The sequence below is a fragment of the Pituophis catenifer genome, unplaced genomic scaffold (assembly GCF_029215685.1).
Source record: "Pituophis catenifer annectens isolate HBS135680 unplaced genomic scaffold, rPitCat1.0.hap2 SCAF_3, whole genome shotgun sequence".
In the NCBI taxonomy this organism is placed as follows: domain Eukaryota; kingdom Metazoa; phylum Chordata; class Lepidosauria; order Squamata; family Colubridae; genus Pituophis; species Pituophis catenifer.
This window is the reverse complement of record NW_027256883.1, coordinates 90039332-90051837: the sequence shown is the minus strand read 5'-3', so window position 1 is coordinate 90051837 and position 12506 is coordinate 90039332. Positions and strand designations below refer to the sequence as shown.

Genomic DNA, 12506 nt, shown 5'->3' with positions numbered 1-12506 from the left:
AAACTTCTGTAAACAAGAATAATTTAAACAGCATTGTTAAGGCATGAATGGAATTTCACTTCTTAATAATTCCTTAACTGACTCCAAAAGCTTAAACATGTTTAACTAAATTGAGGAAAATTATTGGCAACACATTGAAATTTATGTGTTGTCATGGGTGAGGAATATCGAAGAGAAGAAGACTGATACAAAAATAAATGTTTTGAGGGGATTTTTTGCTAGCATTTTTGGAATACATTTGACAATAGAAATTCTGCTTTGGACTCACATCTTTAGCTGAATTGTAGCAATAATAATGCTAGAAGCAATCATTTGGAAAAGGTATCTGCTGAGCTAGTAGCTCTGGATTACTTACCTGAGAGGAGCAGATAAGGAAAGTCAATTTGCATCCTAAACAAAGATGATAGAAAGTTTGAAATGTGATGAGATGTAGCCCAGTCCTATTTTTAAGCTGACATTTCTCTGTTTTGAAAAATAACCTACGATATTATCAACCCACCAAGACTCTTGCATTTCCTTATCTCTGTATTCTAAAGATGGCATCTAAGAAGTTGTTCAGTTCTATTCTTGTAAACAACCTTGTAAGGTGAGCTTCAGGTGAAAGATGGCAACCAACCTTCCTTACTCTAGCTCACAGTTGTCAAACTTGCCATATCATGTGATATATGGCCATGTTTTCCCCCTTCGTGGAGCTGGGGTAGGCATGGCCTGCAGATGATGCTGCCAGTTTGACACGCCTGCTCCTTTTTCACCCCACCCCCTTTTTCAGAAAAATCTATTGTCTGCTTTTCTACCCCCTCCCTCTTGAAACCTTCCTAGACAACTATTTTTCTTTTGCTTCACAAGTAACACAATACCATGCAGGTTATAAATAAGTACAATAAAATAGTCTAGTAAATGAGTCATGGAGTATAAAGAAGCTGCATATACATAAGTAAAACCTGTCTTATTTGATTCCTGATAGTTCTGTGGATACAGGTAGTTCTTATTTAGCAACTACAATTGGGACTAGCAACTCAGTCACTAAGTGAAAAATCATGTGACAGTGACTGAGCTTATGATTTTCCTTTGCTTTCCTTTGTTTTACAATATTAGAAGGATATGGCCCAAAATAAATGGATGAGGCTAAATAGCGGGGAAGGTTTCTGTAACTCAATTCATAAGGAAGTTGGGTAAAGGGGTAAATCTTACAGGTTTTTTTCTTCCACCCTTGGGAATGCTCAACCCAGTGTTGGGATAATTAGGAAGAAGAGAATTAATGTTGCTGTTGTCATTCATTGGCGAAAAAGAGATTACCAGAGAATAAGCAGATACACAGTAAGGAATACATCAAAAAGAATGCAGTTAGCATGACCCGTTTGCCTAGGGCTCTGGCAGCTCTGAGCTGGAGCCACTTAATAACTCTGTGATAAGCCATAAACATAAATGTGATGTAACAGCAGTCACAAACCAAAATAACATAATTTTAAAATTGCATGGCATTGACTTTATAAACTTTCCCTAGGCTGCTATGCTTTGGCTTTTTAGTTAAGTTTTCATTCATCTGGAACAAGTAATTGTCTCAAGTGTTTGAAGCTTCAAATTGTACTCAATTCAATAAGGTAATTTCAAAAAGAAAGAAAGAGAATAAAATGGGTATGTTAAAATGGATTTTAAAAAGTGCTTTCAATTTAAGGGTTTAATGTGCAAAGTAATAACTAACCAGTTTATTTTTAATGTATTGTTACTATTGTAGCATTCAACAGTGGTTCCTGTTGTCAAGATATAAAAAAAGATTAACAGTTACATTGTCTTTTTTTCTAGAATGTGTTTATTAATTATATTTTGTTTGCTTCTACTATTGATACATTTTACATAACTTAAACAATACCAAAGGAACAAACTTGGAAATGTTGATCTTTTTGTGTTTCTTTCTAGCTTTAATTAAATATATTCGACCTGTATTTGTATCTCGATCGGATCAGGATTCCCGCAGAAAAACTGTTGAGGAAATAAGACGGCGTGCTCAGTCTAATGGCAAATGGCCACAGGTATTGATAAAGCATCTTAATTTAATTGTATTTCTTGCTTGTAAAGAAATAGTATAAATATGCTATTTTTGTTCAACATAATTGCCATCACCATTTAGAATCCCAACAGTGGTTAAGATAAATTTCAGTTTGAATTCAGAGTTTTTCATTGCCCTGTTGAATTAGCATTTTCTTACTTCTCTCTTATACATAACTTGATTTAAAGTGGTAAACCTACCTATAAGAACAGAAAAATTGCCTCTTTTTAAATAATACTTAGGAATATTTAATCCATATTTCTATTTCTAAATCTGTTATTTGCCCATGAATGTTTATGAAGCTGTTTCTCTGAATGCTGGCAGGCAAAGGAAATACTGTTTTTGTTTATAGTTTTGATTACATATAGATTTATTACATTATAATAACAAATTTGAAATAATTGATAATTCATTTGAATGAAATTTGTGATTCATTAGCATTCTAGTTCTTTTGTTTAACAGATATCTGAGCTTGAGAATCATGGTTCTCTTTTCTATAGTGGTCGTTCATTTTACTATTTACATGGTACTCACAGTGATTGAAATTTCAGTATAGTATATTACAAATAGTGGTAAGAGAGTTTTCAGGTTATGAGATCAATTTACATTTTTCCTCTGCTTGCATACGGTAGGACATTTGAGCTTTCTTTTCTTGGGCAATTGTGGTACTTTCCTGCAATCATTTTTTAAATATGCATACACATAGTTGTGAGAGATGAATGATCTTTTTATTTTAAAACCTGTATTTTTGCACAGCTGCCTCCGTGGCTTATGAATTGTGCTCATCTACTAATCTAGGATTAGCAAAACGGGGGGAGGGGGAACCACAGGCAGATGAGCAAAGAACATGTGTGCCAGGCATATTGAGCTGACCAGGAAGTCTGAGTTACAGTCCTGTCCCTTTTTTAGATTCCCTTCATCTTCATTCAGCTGCCTTCTTTCCTAGATGTTTCACAGTACATTGTGGGGCTTGTGCTTGGAGATCTTCTTTCTCACGCTTCTTCCGGCTCTATATATCATCCCCAACCACGTTTTCGTCTTCATTTTATTGCCTTAAGTGGATGACAGCCACAGCAGTCTTCACAGTACACAACGTAAGCACTCAGAGGAGAGTTGCTGAGGAGGAGCACTTTTTTCACTGCGTGGCTGTTTTAAAAGAAAGGGAGAGGAAAGAATCTAATAGGAACCATTTTAAGGGCCTCAATTAGCATATGTTTGTTTTTATTTTTATTGGAGCAGAAAAGAATGTGAAGTATCCAGTTGGTGTGGTCAGGTATAGGCTTTAATTGAAAGAATTTTGTGCTGAGTACTTTTTTTTCTTTTTAGAAAGGAAAGAGAGAGAAAATAGAGCAGAAAACCAAGGATCCAGCATGGTGCTAAACAGAAAAGCATTGTCATTGGTTGATATGCTGAAATAAAAAACTAGAAATCCATTAAAAGTGTTGAAGGTCTTTAAAATAGAAATCCATTAAAAGTGTTGAAGGTCTTTAAAATGAATATGATTGTTATATTGGACTCCACTAAAAATAAAGAAATGAGCAGGTTCTGAAAACAATAAATAGACTCCTATGAACAGAACTATTTATATTATAGCAGCAATTGTTTTAAGACTGTCAGCAACAAATAAGTATAAATTGGATTTAAAATATTTAAGCACTCTTATCTAGGTATTTTTAAATTAATTAGAGTTTTAAGGTTAAATTTCTGATCCATAGAAATTTAAATGTAAATTGTCTGTCTGTAGAAGACATTGAACCTAAGAAACCCATTGACAAGTGATTCTTACATGGTTGCCTTGAATGTGAAACAGTATTGTGTTATAATTATAATTCTGCAGTGAAGGGTACATAATTTTTACAATTCTCATACATGCTCGCTTGAATTTTTCTGTGCTTTGCTGGGTTTGCATAATCAGGAATCCATTGGTCCAGGCTACTGATTTTTCTCATAAAAGAATATGAATTAATATTCTTTGGTTTGATTAATCATTTGACTAATTAGATTTCTCAGGATTGGAACATAGGACAGTTAAAAGGAAATCTAGGAATGAAGTTTTGATTTGCTTAATAGCTTAATTCTCTGTTATATTACTATCAAAACCAACATTCTTTATTTGGGCACTATATTATATTCACTAACAAAGCCTAGGCATTAGCTACATCTATTTTCAGGAGACATATAGCTGGCATATTCTCCAATCATAAACTTATCTGAATGTGACATATGAATGTGGTCAGTGTGGCAAGCTGGTACAGTTCTTTGCCAGCGGTATTTGTCAACAGTGCTCATTGAGCCCTTGAAAGCGGGGGCGGGGATTGTCTTATCCAGCTTGTGAAATGAACCAGAATTTGCTGGTCACTGGATAGGTATTCATATACAGGTAGTTCTAGACTTACAACCACAATTGAGGCCAAAATTTCTGTTAAGCGAGACACTTGTTAAGTGAGTTTTGCCCCATTTTGCGACATTTCTTGCCACAGTTGTTAAGTAAATCACTGCAGTTGATAAGTTAGTAACCTGGTTGTTAACTGAATCTGGTGTCCCCATTAGCTTTGCCTGTCAGAAGCTTGCAAAAGGTGATAACATGACCCCAGGATGCTACAATGGTCATAAGTATGAACCAGTTGCCAAGCATCTGAATTTTAATCACATGATCATGGGGATGCTACAAAGGTTGTAAGTGTGAAAAACATCATAAGTCACTTTATTCAGTGCCCTTATAACTTTGAACGGTCACTAAATGAACTGTTCTATTTACCTTTTGTAAAAGAAGACTATAATAGCCTGTTGTGACTTATTTTGCTGTGTAATTGCAGCACTTTGCTTATGGAATGTGGTCATTGTAGAGCCTAGTAATAAAACATCCATGACTTTTCAAAGGCCTTCCATTTCTGCAATTATAATAAACACTGACCATTTTTGTTTACTATATTGTAAATATAGTGAATATTTGAATGATTTTAGAGCAATAATTGTGTGCTTCAGAAGGGAAAAATCTCAGCATTTATTCATTCCTGAGAAAAGTAAGCTTAGAAAATATGAGTATTTTTTCCCAAGAATTTCCTTACTGATTCATAGAATTATGTCTCTTAATCAACTATCTTTTTCTCTGAATTGAATGAACCAAACAATTTAGCATTTTCGTATGGATTTAGTGATCATTGTATTCCCCTTTTCTCAACATTCTCCAATGTAATATAGGCAGTCCTCAATTTATGACCACAAATTGCAAGGGTGGTTTGGCCATTCCTGGAAGTGAGTTCCCTGAACTGGAAGCAGTGTGAGGATTTCCAAACATGGGCTCTGAGGAGATAGATTAGTGGAGTGATGGCGAACCTTTTAGGGTCCGAGTGCCCTGCAACCCAAAACCCACTTATTTATCACAAAGTGCCAATATGGCAATTTAACCTGAATAATAATTTGTGAGGAATTTCAATCACTCTTTCACAACTTGACTTCTCCCTGATGGCACTGGATTTCTTTAACAGCACAACTCGGGAATGATGGGAGTGTACTGCAATAGCCTCTGGAGGGCCATCACATCCTCCCTCCCTCCCTCCCTCCTCTGATTTCACCATCCTTCCTTTAATCCTGTATATTATGGTTTGTTATTGTTGGTATTTCTTAAAGAATACTGTGTAGCTTAGAGGCTCTCAGCAAAAATAACAGCAGCTGTTGTTTGTGGCTAAAGCTACCCCGGGCTGTTATTTTCACATACATACACACACACACACACACACACACACACACACACACACACACACACCTATTTTTATTCCACTTTTCCTGGGTCCTTGGGAAAGGAGTGGCATTTTTTCCCCATCCCCGTCTTTAATAAATCCTAACCCTAACCCCCCTCACAGCCTTTTAGCTACTATTGTCCTACCTTGCTTCCCTCTCCCCTTAAAACGAGGCTAGGGAAGAAAGCCGGGAGAGGGGAGTGGGAGGGAAGTGGGAGGGAAAAAGAGACCCAGGCAGATCCCTCTCTGAATAGTCTCCCGGCCAGATTTCAGCTGATTTCCTCTCCAATCCTCCGACTAACAGACCCCCCCCCTTTTTGGACTCTGGATCACCGGGCCTTTATTTTCCCCATTTATTGTGGGAAATTGGATTTTTACTGGGTCTTCCTCTCCATCCCACGCCAAAAGGAAAGCCAGCCGGGCTTCTCCTAGAAGCCCATCTAACCTTCCCCTTGCTCCTTTCCCCCTACCCCGCACTCAATCCCACTTCAGGACAGAGGAATGCGCACTGGAAATGCGTGTTGGTACGATGTGGAGTGACTTTCTGATGTTCTGGCACTTGGCCCGCAACTCTCCATGCTTCTCCAGGCCCAGCTTGCTGATGAGGGGGGGGAACAGCCCTGACTCCTCTGCTGCCCCTCCCGGCCCCAGCCATCCTGCCCAGCTTCCTCAAAAGCGCGGCACATTTCAAAGGCGGCAGCTCGCATCTAGAGGTGCCGAACAGTGGGACAGCTGCGAGAGCCGGGCCAGGCCTCTCCACCATCCTATTCACCAATGGGGTGCTTCTGTTGGCCCATCTACCCCCCTCTGGGCTTTTGTGCTCAGTGCTTGGCCGGGGAAGGGGAACACTTCCCCACGCCGCCCCCTTCTTTCTCTTTGCCCTGCCGAGGGAAAAGGAAGGCCAACAAGATTTGCCCTGCCCTCTTTGCTAGTGGCAACAGAAAATGTACCAGTCGGAATGCTGTTGCCGCACAAAGGCAAGTACAGGTCGCTTCGCTCCCACACTAAGGCTCTGCCCATCACTACCGCCATGATAGGGCAACAGCTTTTTCATCCCTCTGCCGCATCAAGGCCACAGGGAGCCTCAGCAGAGGGGTGAAAGAGCCACATGGGTCACATTGTGGCTCCGTGTCATAATGGGCTTCAGGAGGAGGACGGGTCCCCGCTTCCCCCATTGTGAAGTGCACAAGTGAAAAAGTTTATTCAATCAATTCCAACTTCGTGAGATCTTTTTCTTTTGTGAGAAGATGGAATTGAGTGAAACGCAATGGAGAAATGCAATTGGAACTGGGCTGGGGCGACGGCGTGCATGTGTGCCCACAGAGAAGGCTTTGCATGCCACATCTGGCATGCATGCCATAGGTTCGCCATCATGGAATTAGTGGCTGCTTTCACAGTGTATTTTCTTCTTAAGCTGTAAAGAGCTATCTTCTTAGATAAGAAGGAATGGGTGTATGGAGAGAAAACATTTCATTGTACTTCCTACCTTTTACAGTGCCAAAATGAGAGTGCTTATATGGACACTAGACCTCATTCCATGAATTTTTTCAAAGATTACTACTTTCCTTTTACAAATGCCTCAAATAGCAAATTGAAGACTAAATTCTACATTTGAAACATGTTTTCTAAAAGGCTGTACCAGCTGCCCAAAAATATTAACCAGATATTTTGATTTTTTTAAAGATAATGATATTCCCAGAAGGAACCTGTACTAATCGATCCTGCCTAATTACATTCAAACCTGGTAAGTATTTTGTACAGCTTTCCTTTAATAGTTTTGGATTTTGAAACATGCAATTCAGTGTTCATTATTGCTTAGTTTCACTTCCTACATTACAGCAAATATGCCCTTTTCTGTTCCTTCCTTTGTGGGAGGAACGACTGAGTATTTTTATAACATTTATACATATGTAAATATTATGCCTTGCAGAATTTAATTGACCAAAAATACTTAGCCTCTTTAAAAAAATCAAATATTCGTAAAACGTTGCAAAACATTATGACTGTTCCCTGGGAAAATGCAACGGTTGTTCTTGATGTATGTGCTTCTGTGTTTACTTACTGCTATGACATTCAATAAAATGTTTTAAAAATACTCAGACTACATAACTTGTGAAATATGTGGATATATTTGAATTTGAATTTATAATCCAGGTTTTTGTGATTGTGTATTGTCAATAATTGACTGCATTGCATTAATCTTTCCTAATACTACCAATTTCTGGTCCCTTCCCCAATGGCATGACTCAAAGCTCCTAGAGACAGAAAAAAGAAAACTAAAATTAAAATTTGGAAACTTCTTAATTAAGGAGAAATGTTTGATTTAATGGATTTCAATAATAGTTTCAATAACTGGATAACATACACATGAAATTAAAAATGTCTTTATATAAACACCCTAAGTCCTCCTTCGTTGGGACTTCGACAGAGGACTTCAAAGAGTTTTGTACTCCTATGGGTAAATTGCTGAATTCTAGAGAAAGGTAAAATGATGAACCAAAATAGGAATGTTAATAATGCAAATCTAGAAGGATGCTAGCAATCTTCCAAAGATGATGTTAATTTTTGCATTGCAGAAACTGAAAAACACATAAAACAGTCTTGATTTGTTCACTTGGGATGTCTTTCTAATTTTCCAATTATACATTTTATTTATAATGCATTTTTCTTCCATCTAATATCTGTTCCATTGAAATTATCAATAATAATGTCAATTACATTCACATAAATATTTGTAAGCCATAAACTTAAAATCTATGTCGAATATCTATATAAAACAGATTTGTTTTCCTTTTTTTTTTTAAAAAAAATATCATTGGAAAACAAATATAAAAATATGCAATACGCTTCAAATTCAAAGAACATTGAACATAAAATGTGTTATTTCATCTGGTTATTCCATTCTGGAAATATTCTTGGATTGAAATGGCCCTAATTTGAGTCCAAAATGTTTATTTTAGACTGAAATCAGAATTCTTTAAAACTTAAAAGGGCAGAACTACCTGTTTCATCTTGTAAAGTTTATTTTTCAAAATACTATGTATATTCTACTGAACAAGCTTGTAATAGAACTTCTGCTCTGTCCATTCTGGAAAATATATATATCAACATCAAGGAAAAAAATGTCTTCAAGAAAAAAAATCCAGTTGCCTTTTGGAGAAAAAGAAGCACTTTTGGGATAACTATGACCCGAGGGACAGAGAATCTTCACAGACATATATCAACATCAAGGGATTATATTGGCAGGAGAATATTGCTGTCAGTAGACAATTTTTTATATTGTCTAGAAAATAAACACTGCTAAAGTATTAGTTAACACAGATACTCCATTTTTCACGCAATCCAAAGTCCAGGCTTAATTAGGCTTAAAACAGAGTTACTGAAATCAGCAGTACTTAAGTTAGATGTAAGTAATTTAATGGTCATTGATTTTAGTGGGTTCTCCTTGGATTTAGATCTATTCAGTTTTCTTTAAAGCCATAATAGCTTAGAGTGAGAGATTGTTGTAATTAAATATGTGTCCCATGCATATTGTAGGAGCGTTTATCCCTGGAGTACCTGTGCAACCAGTGATCTTACGTTATCCAAACAAGCTGGTATGTATTGTACCGATTGTATATATCAATATCTGAAATAATACTGTCTACTAGAGAAAATGTTAAGAAATTATTTGAAAGTATATTCTCAAATCTATTTCTTGAAAAGCAAAGGACCAATACTAGATGACTTGATTTTTTAAAATGTTCTATTGCTAGACAAATACCGTACAGTACAGCATGAACTGGCTTAATTCTTTAGTGTGAGAGAGCAAATCAGGCATTTTCCAAAGTTAAAAGTAATATTTTTGGTCATTAATCAATTTCAGTTATAGTTATATAACTATATAATTATAATTCAGTTATAATCATACCATTAAAAACAACGTCTGCCTGCAAAGTTTGAAAATGGTAACTATACATTTAAAAAATAGTGATGCAAAATTGAAAAATTACTGGAAAGCTAAAATCTTTTGGACATGATCAGCTTAATTATAATTAAGATTTAAATGATACTTGTATAATAGTAACATAAAATAGCACTTGATGGTATCTAAACAAACTAATAGCAAACCCTGTAATACATAGGTTAAGAACACCAGTGTGGGTATAAGGTAGCAATTAGATCTCAGTTAATTTTGCATTTGGCTACATAACGTTTAGCTGTATTATATAAGAAAATTACATTCATGGACTTATACCTGCTTATATAGCCAAGCAGCCTAGAAGATAATGGAAAAGGAAGAGCACTTTGAATATCTCTATAAAATAAGTAATGTGGCCAGTGTTTTTTAACCATGAAGATATTTAGATTTCTACTCATGGCTAGGGAATTCTAAGACTTGAAGTCCACACATCTTAAAGCTGCTAAGGTTGAGAAATATTACAGTAAACAGAGAAAGTGAAGTACTTTCAACTTGCCCAATGTTATAAAAGCACAATCATTCTGAAAAATGATTGTTGTAAGACAGCTAAAGGGAACACACTGCAACAACAAGGCAAAGTAAAAACCCTTCTAAGATAGAGATTTTTGTAAGAAATAAGTGTAACAAAATATTAGCTTTTATCTGCGATGGGCGATCAGAAGACTTGTTCATACCAGTTTAGCACTCTTTCTAAGCAATAGTCTGACTTAGAGAAATCAGATTGGGTAGGGGATAACATTTATTGTGCTGGTTAGAAAGAAGTGTTTTGGTATAAGTACAGCTGATATTTTAAGCTCCAAATTAAGGGATGTTCATTTCATTTTCCTAGAACAGCAGTCAAGCGTAGAGCAAACAAAATTTAAAATGGGATTGTAATTTGGGCAGAATTTCTTCACATTTACCTAACCTGAGTAGAAAAAAATGGGTGGGGGAATGTTTCCAGTAGTAATCAGAATTGTAGATGGGTAGGATGCCTTTGAATGGACTAGGCAAGGTGTCTTCTTCCATATCTCTCTGGCTAACTCTTCAGTTTCATTTTCTTATTGAGCACTTTATTTCATTTGTGCTGTTGACATCCACTTTCCACTCCTATCTCTCAATTTCTTTCTTACTTCCCCTCCTCTAATCCTCTGCTAGCCCAGTCAACATTTTGGCTTTAAATTGTGGATAATTACATAGCGTGAAAATATTTTTCTTTGAAATATTCATTCCACCCTGGGAAGGAAGGCCCAATAAGAACATAGGAACAGTGATTGAATTAACCTATATTATGCTAGCACCATACACCAGTGCTGCCAGTCTCCCACAGTGGAAAGAAATATTTCGGATTAAAATAGCCCATGACAGCAGAATCAATCCGGTCAGTACAATTTTCTGTTAGATAATATGCTGACATGCCATTACTGTCTGTGGCATTTTTTGAGGGTCTTCCATTCCATTGGTCCTGGACTTGTGCCCCACATTTCTTGGAAGAGATATCCATTGTAACGCTTCATTATTTTATCTGTCTTGAAGTCTTATTTCTGAGAGTATAGATTAAATTTTTATTTCTAATACTTCTACTTGTAATATTTCTAATAGAAATATTATTTGTGGAAGACATAAAATTAGCATGTAAAGTTTGACACCTGGCTTTATATTTCTAATTACAAAAAAATCATTTTCAAAATCTTTGAAATGATACTGTGATGAATGTATCATATCTATCTACTGTTAAATGGATGCTGTTTTTCTGATGAAACCTGTTACTATGTTGAGAGTAGGGCAACAAGAAGCTGTGACACCTATATTTAAAAGAATTATTTTGTTTATAGGATACAATTACATGGACATGGCAAGGCCCAGGAGCGTAAGTCAGTGATGTACTATTTGACTTATTTATTACTCTTAAGATTTAGTGTGACATTCACCCTCCAAATTATTTTTTGCTCAGATGTAAATGGCAGTGACTTAATATTTCTAAAATAAAAACTGACAATTGGGACCCAAACTGATCTGATTATTCTGAGGATTGTTAATGATGTTTGGGGCGTGTTCTCTATGAAACAACTTTTAAAACAAATAGAATGCATTGTTAATACCTGTAGGATTGTGTATGAAATGAAAAATGTGTTTTGTTTTAACCTCAGAGCAAACAGTGCAACTTGAAAATCTTATCCCAATTTCCTGAACTGGCTATATTACATTGAAATATTTCAAATATCCCAACCATACGAAAAAAGGGAGCTTGGAATATGATCCTTGCTCCCTCATTTCTTATTCTAATGTTGCAAACGGGGGAGGAAAGTGATATTCAGTACTGACTGCTATTTGCTACACAGTTTTCATTAGAATTGGTTGTGGTGATATTTTTTAAGAAGGGTGACTAATGCTGTTTGAGTCTGGTAGTTGAAAATACAAAGCTACTACATGAGCTTTATGTGTGAAAGGCTCTCTATAAAGTGTATATAGCCTACCAACCAGCATAGCAGAGATAGTAATATTAGTATGCATCCAGCTGAAATAATTAATTTCTCCTTAAAGGCAGGTACATGGTACAAAGGTTGAAGGAGTTTAAGGAGAGATGTTCTTACCTTTAATGGGAGAATTTTTAAAAAAATTAATTTTAATTTTTAATTTAGAACTAAAATGAAAGCACAATATTAGAATGGAATGCAGGGGAATAGACAAGATTGCCTAAGTTAGATATTAGTATATACTTTTCCGCAAAGCTGCAGTAGCAGTCTATTTCAGTCATAATAAATTATTTGTAGTAATT

At 36.0% G+C, this 12506-nt stretch overlaps 1 protein-coding gene across 1 annotated transcript in view; it reads left to right on the top strand.

Moving 5' to 3' along the window:
• LPCAT1 (lysophosphatidylcholine acyltransferase 1) overlaps positions 1 to 12506 on the top strand; it is a 46680-nt gene that overhangs the window by 17194 nt on the left and 16980 nt on the right. Inside the window, exons 4-7 of the mRNA XM_070939110.1 lie at positions 1918 to 2030; positions 7471 to 7531; positions 9325 to 9383; positions 11563 to 11597. Of these exons, the coding sequence (XP_070795211.1) occupies positions 1918 to 2030; positions 7471 to 7531; positions 9325 to 9383; positions 11563 to 11597 (268 nt within the window). The remainder of the gene's footprint in view (positions 1 to 1917; positions 2031 to 7470; positions 7532 to 9324; positions 9384 to 11562; positions 11598 to 12506) is intronic.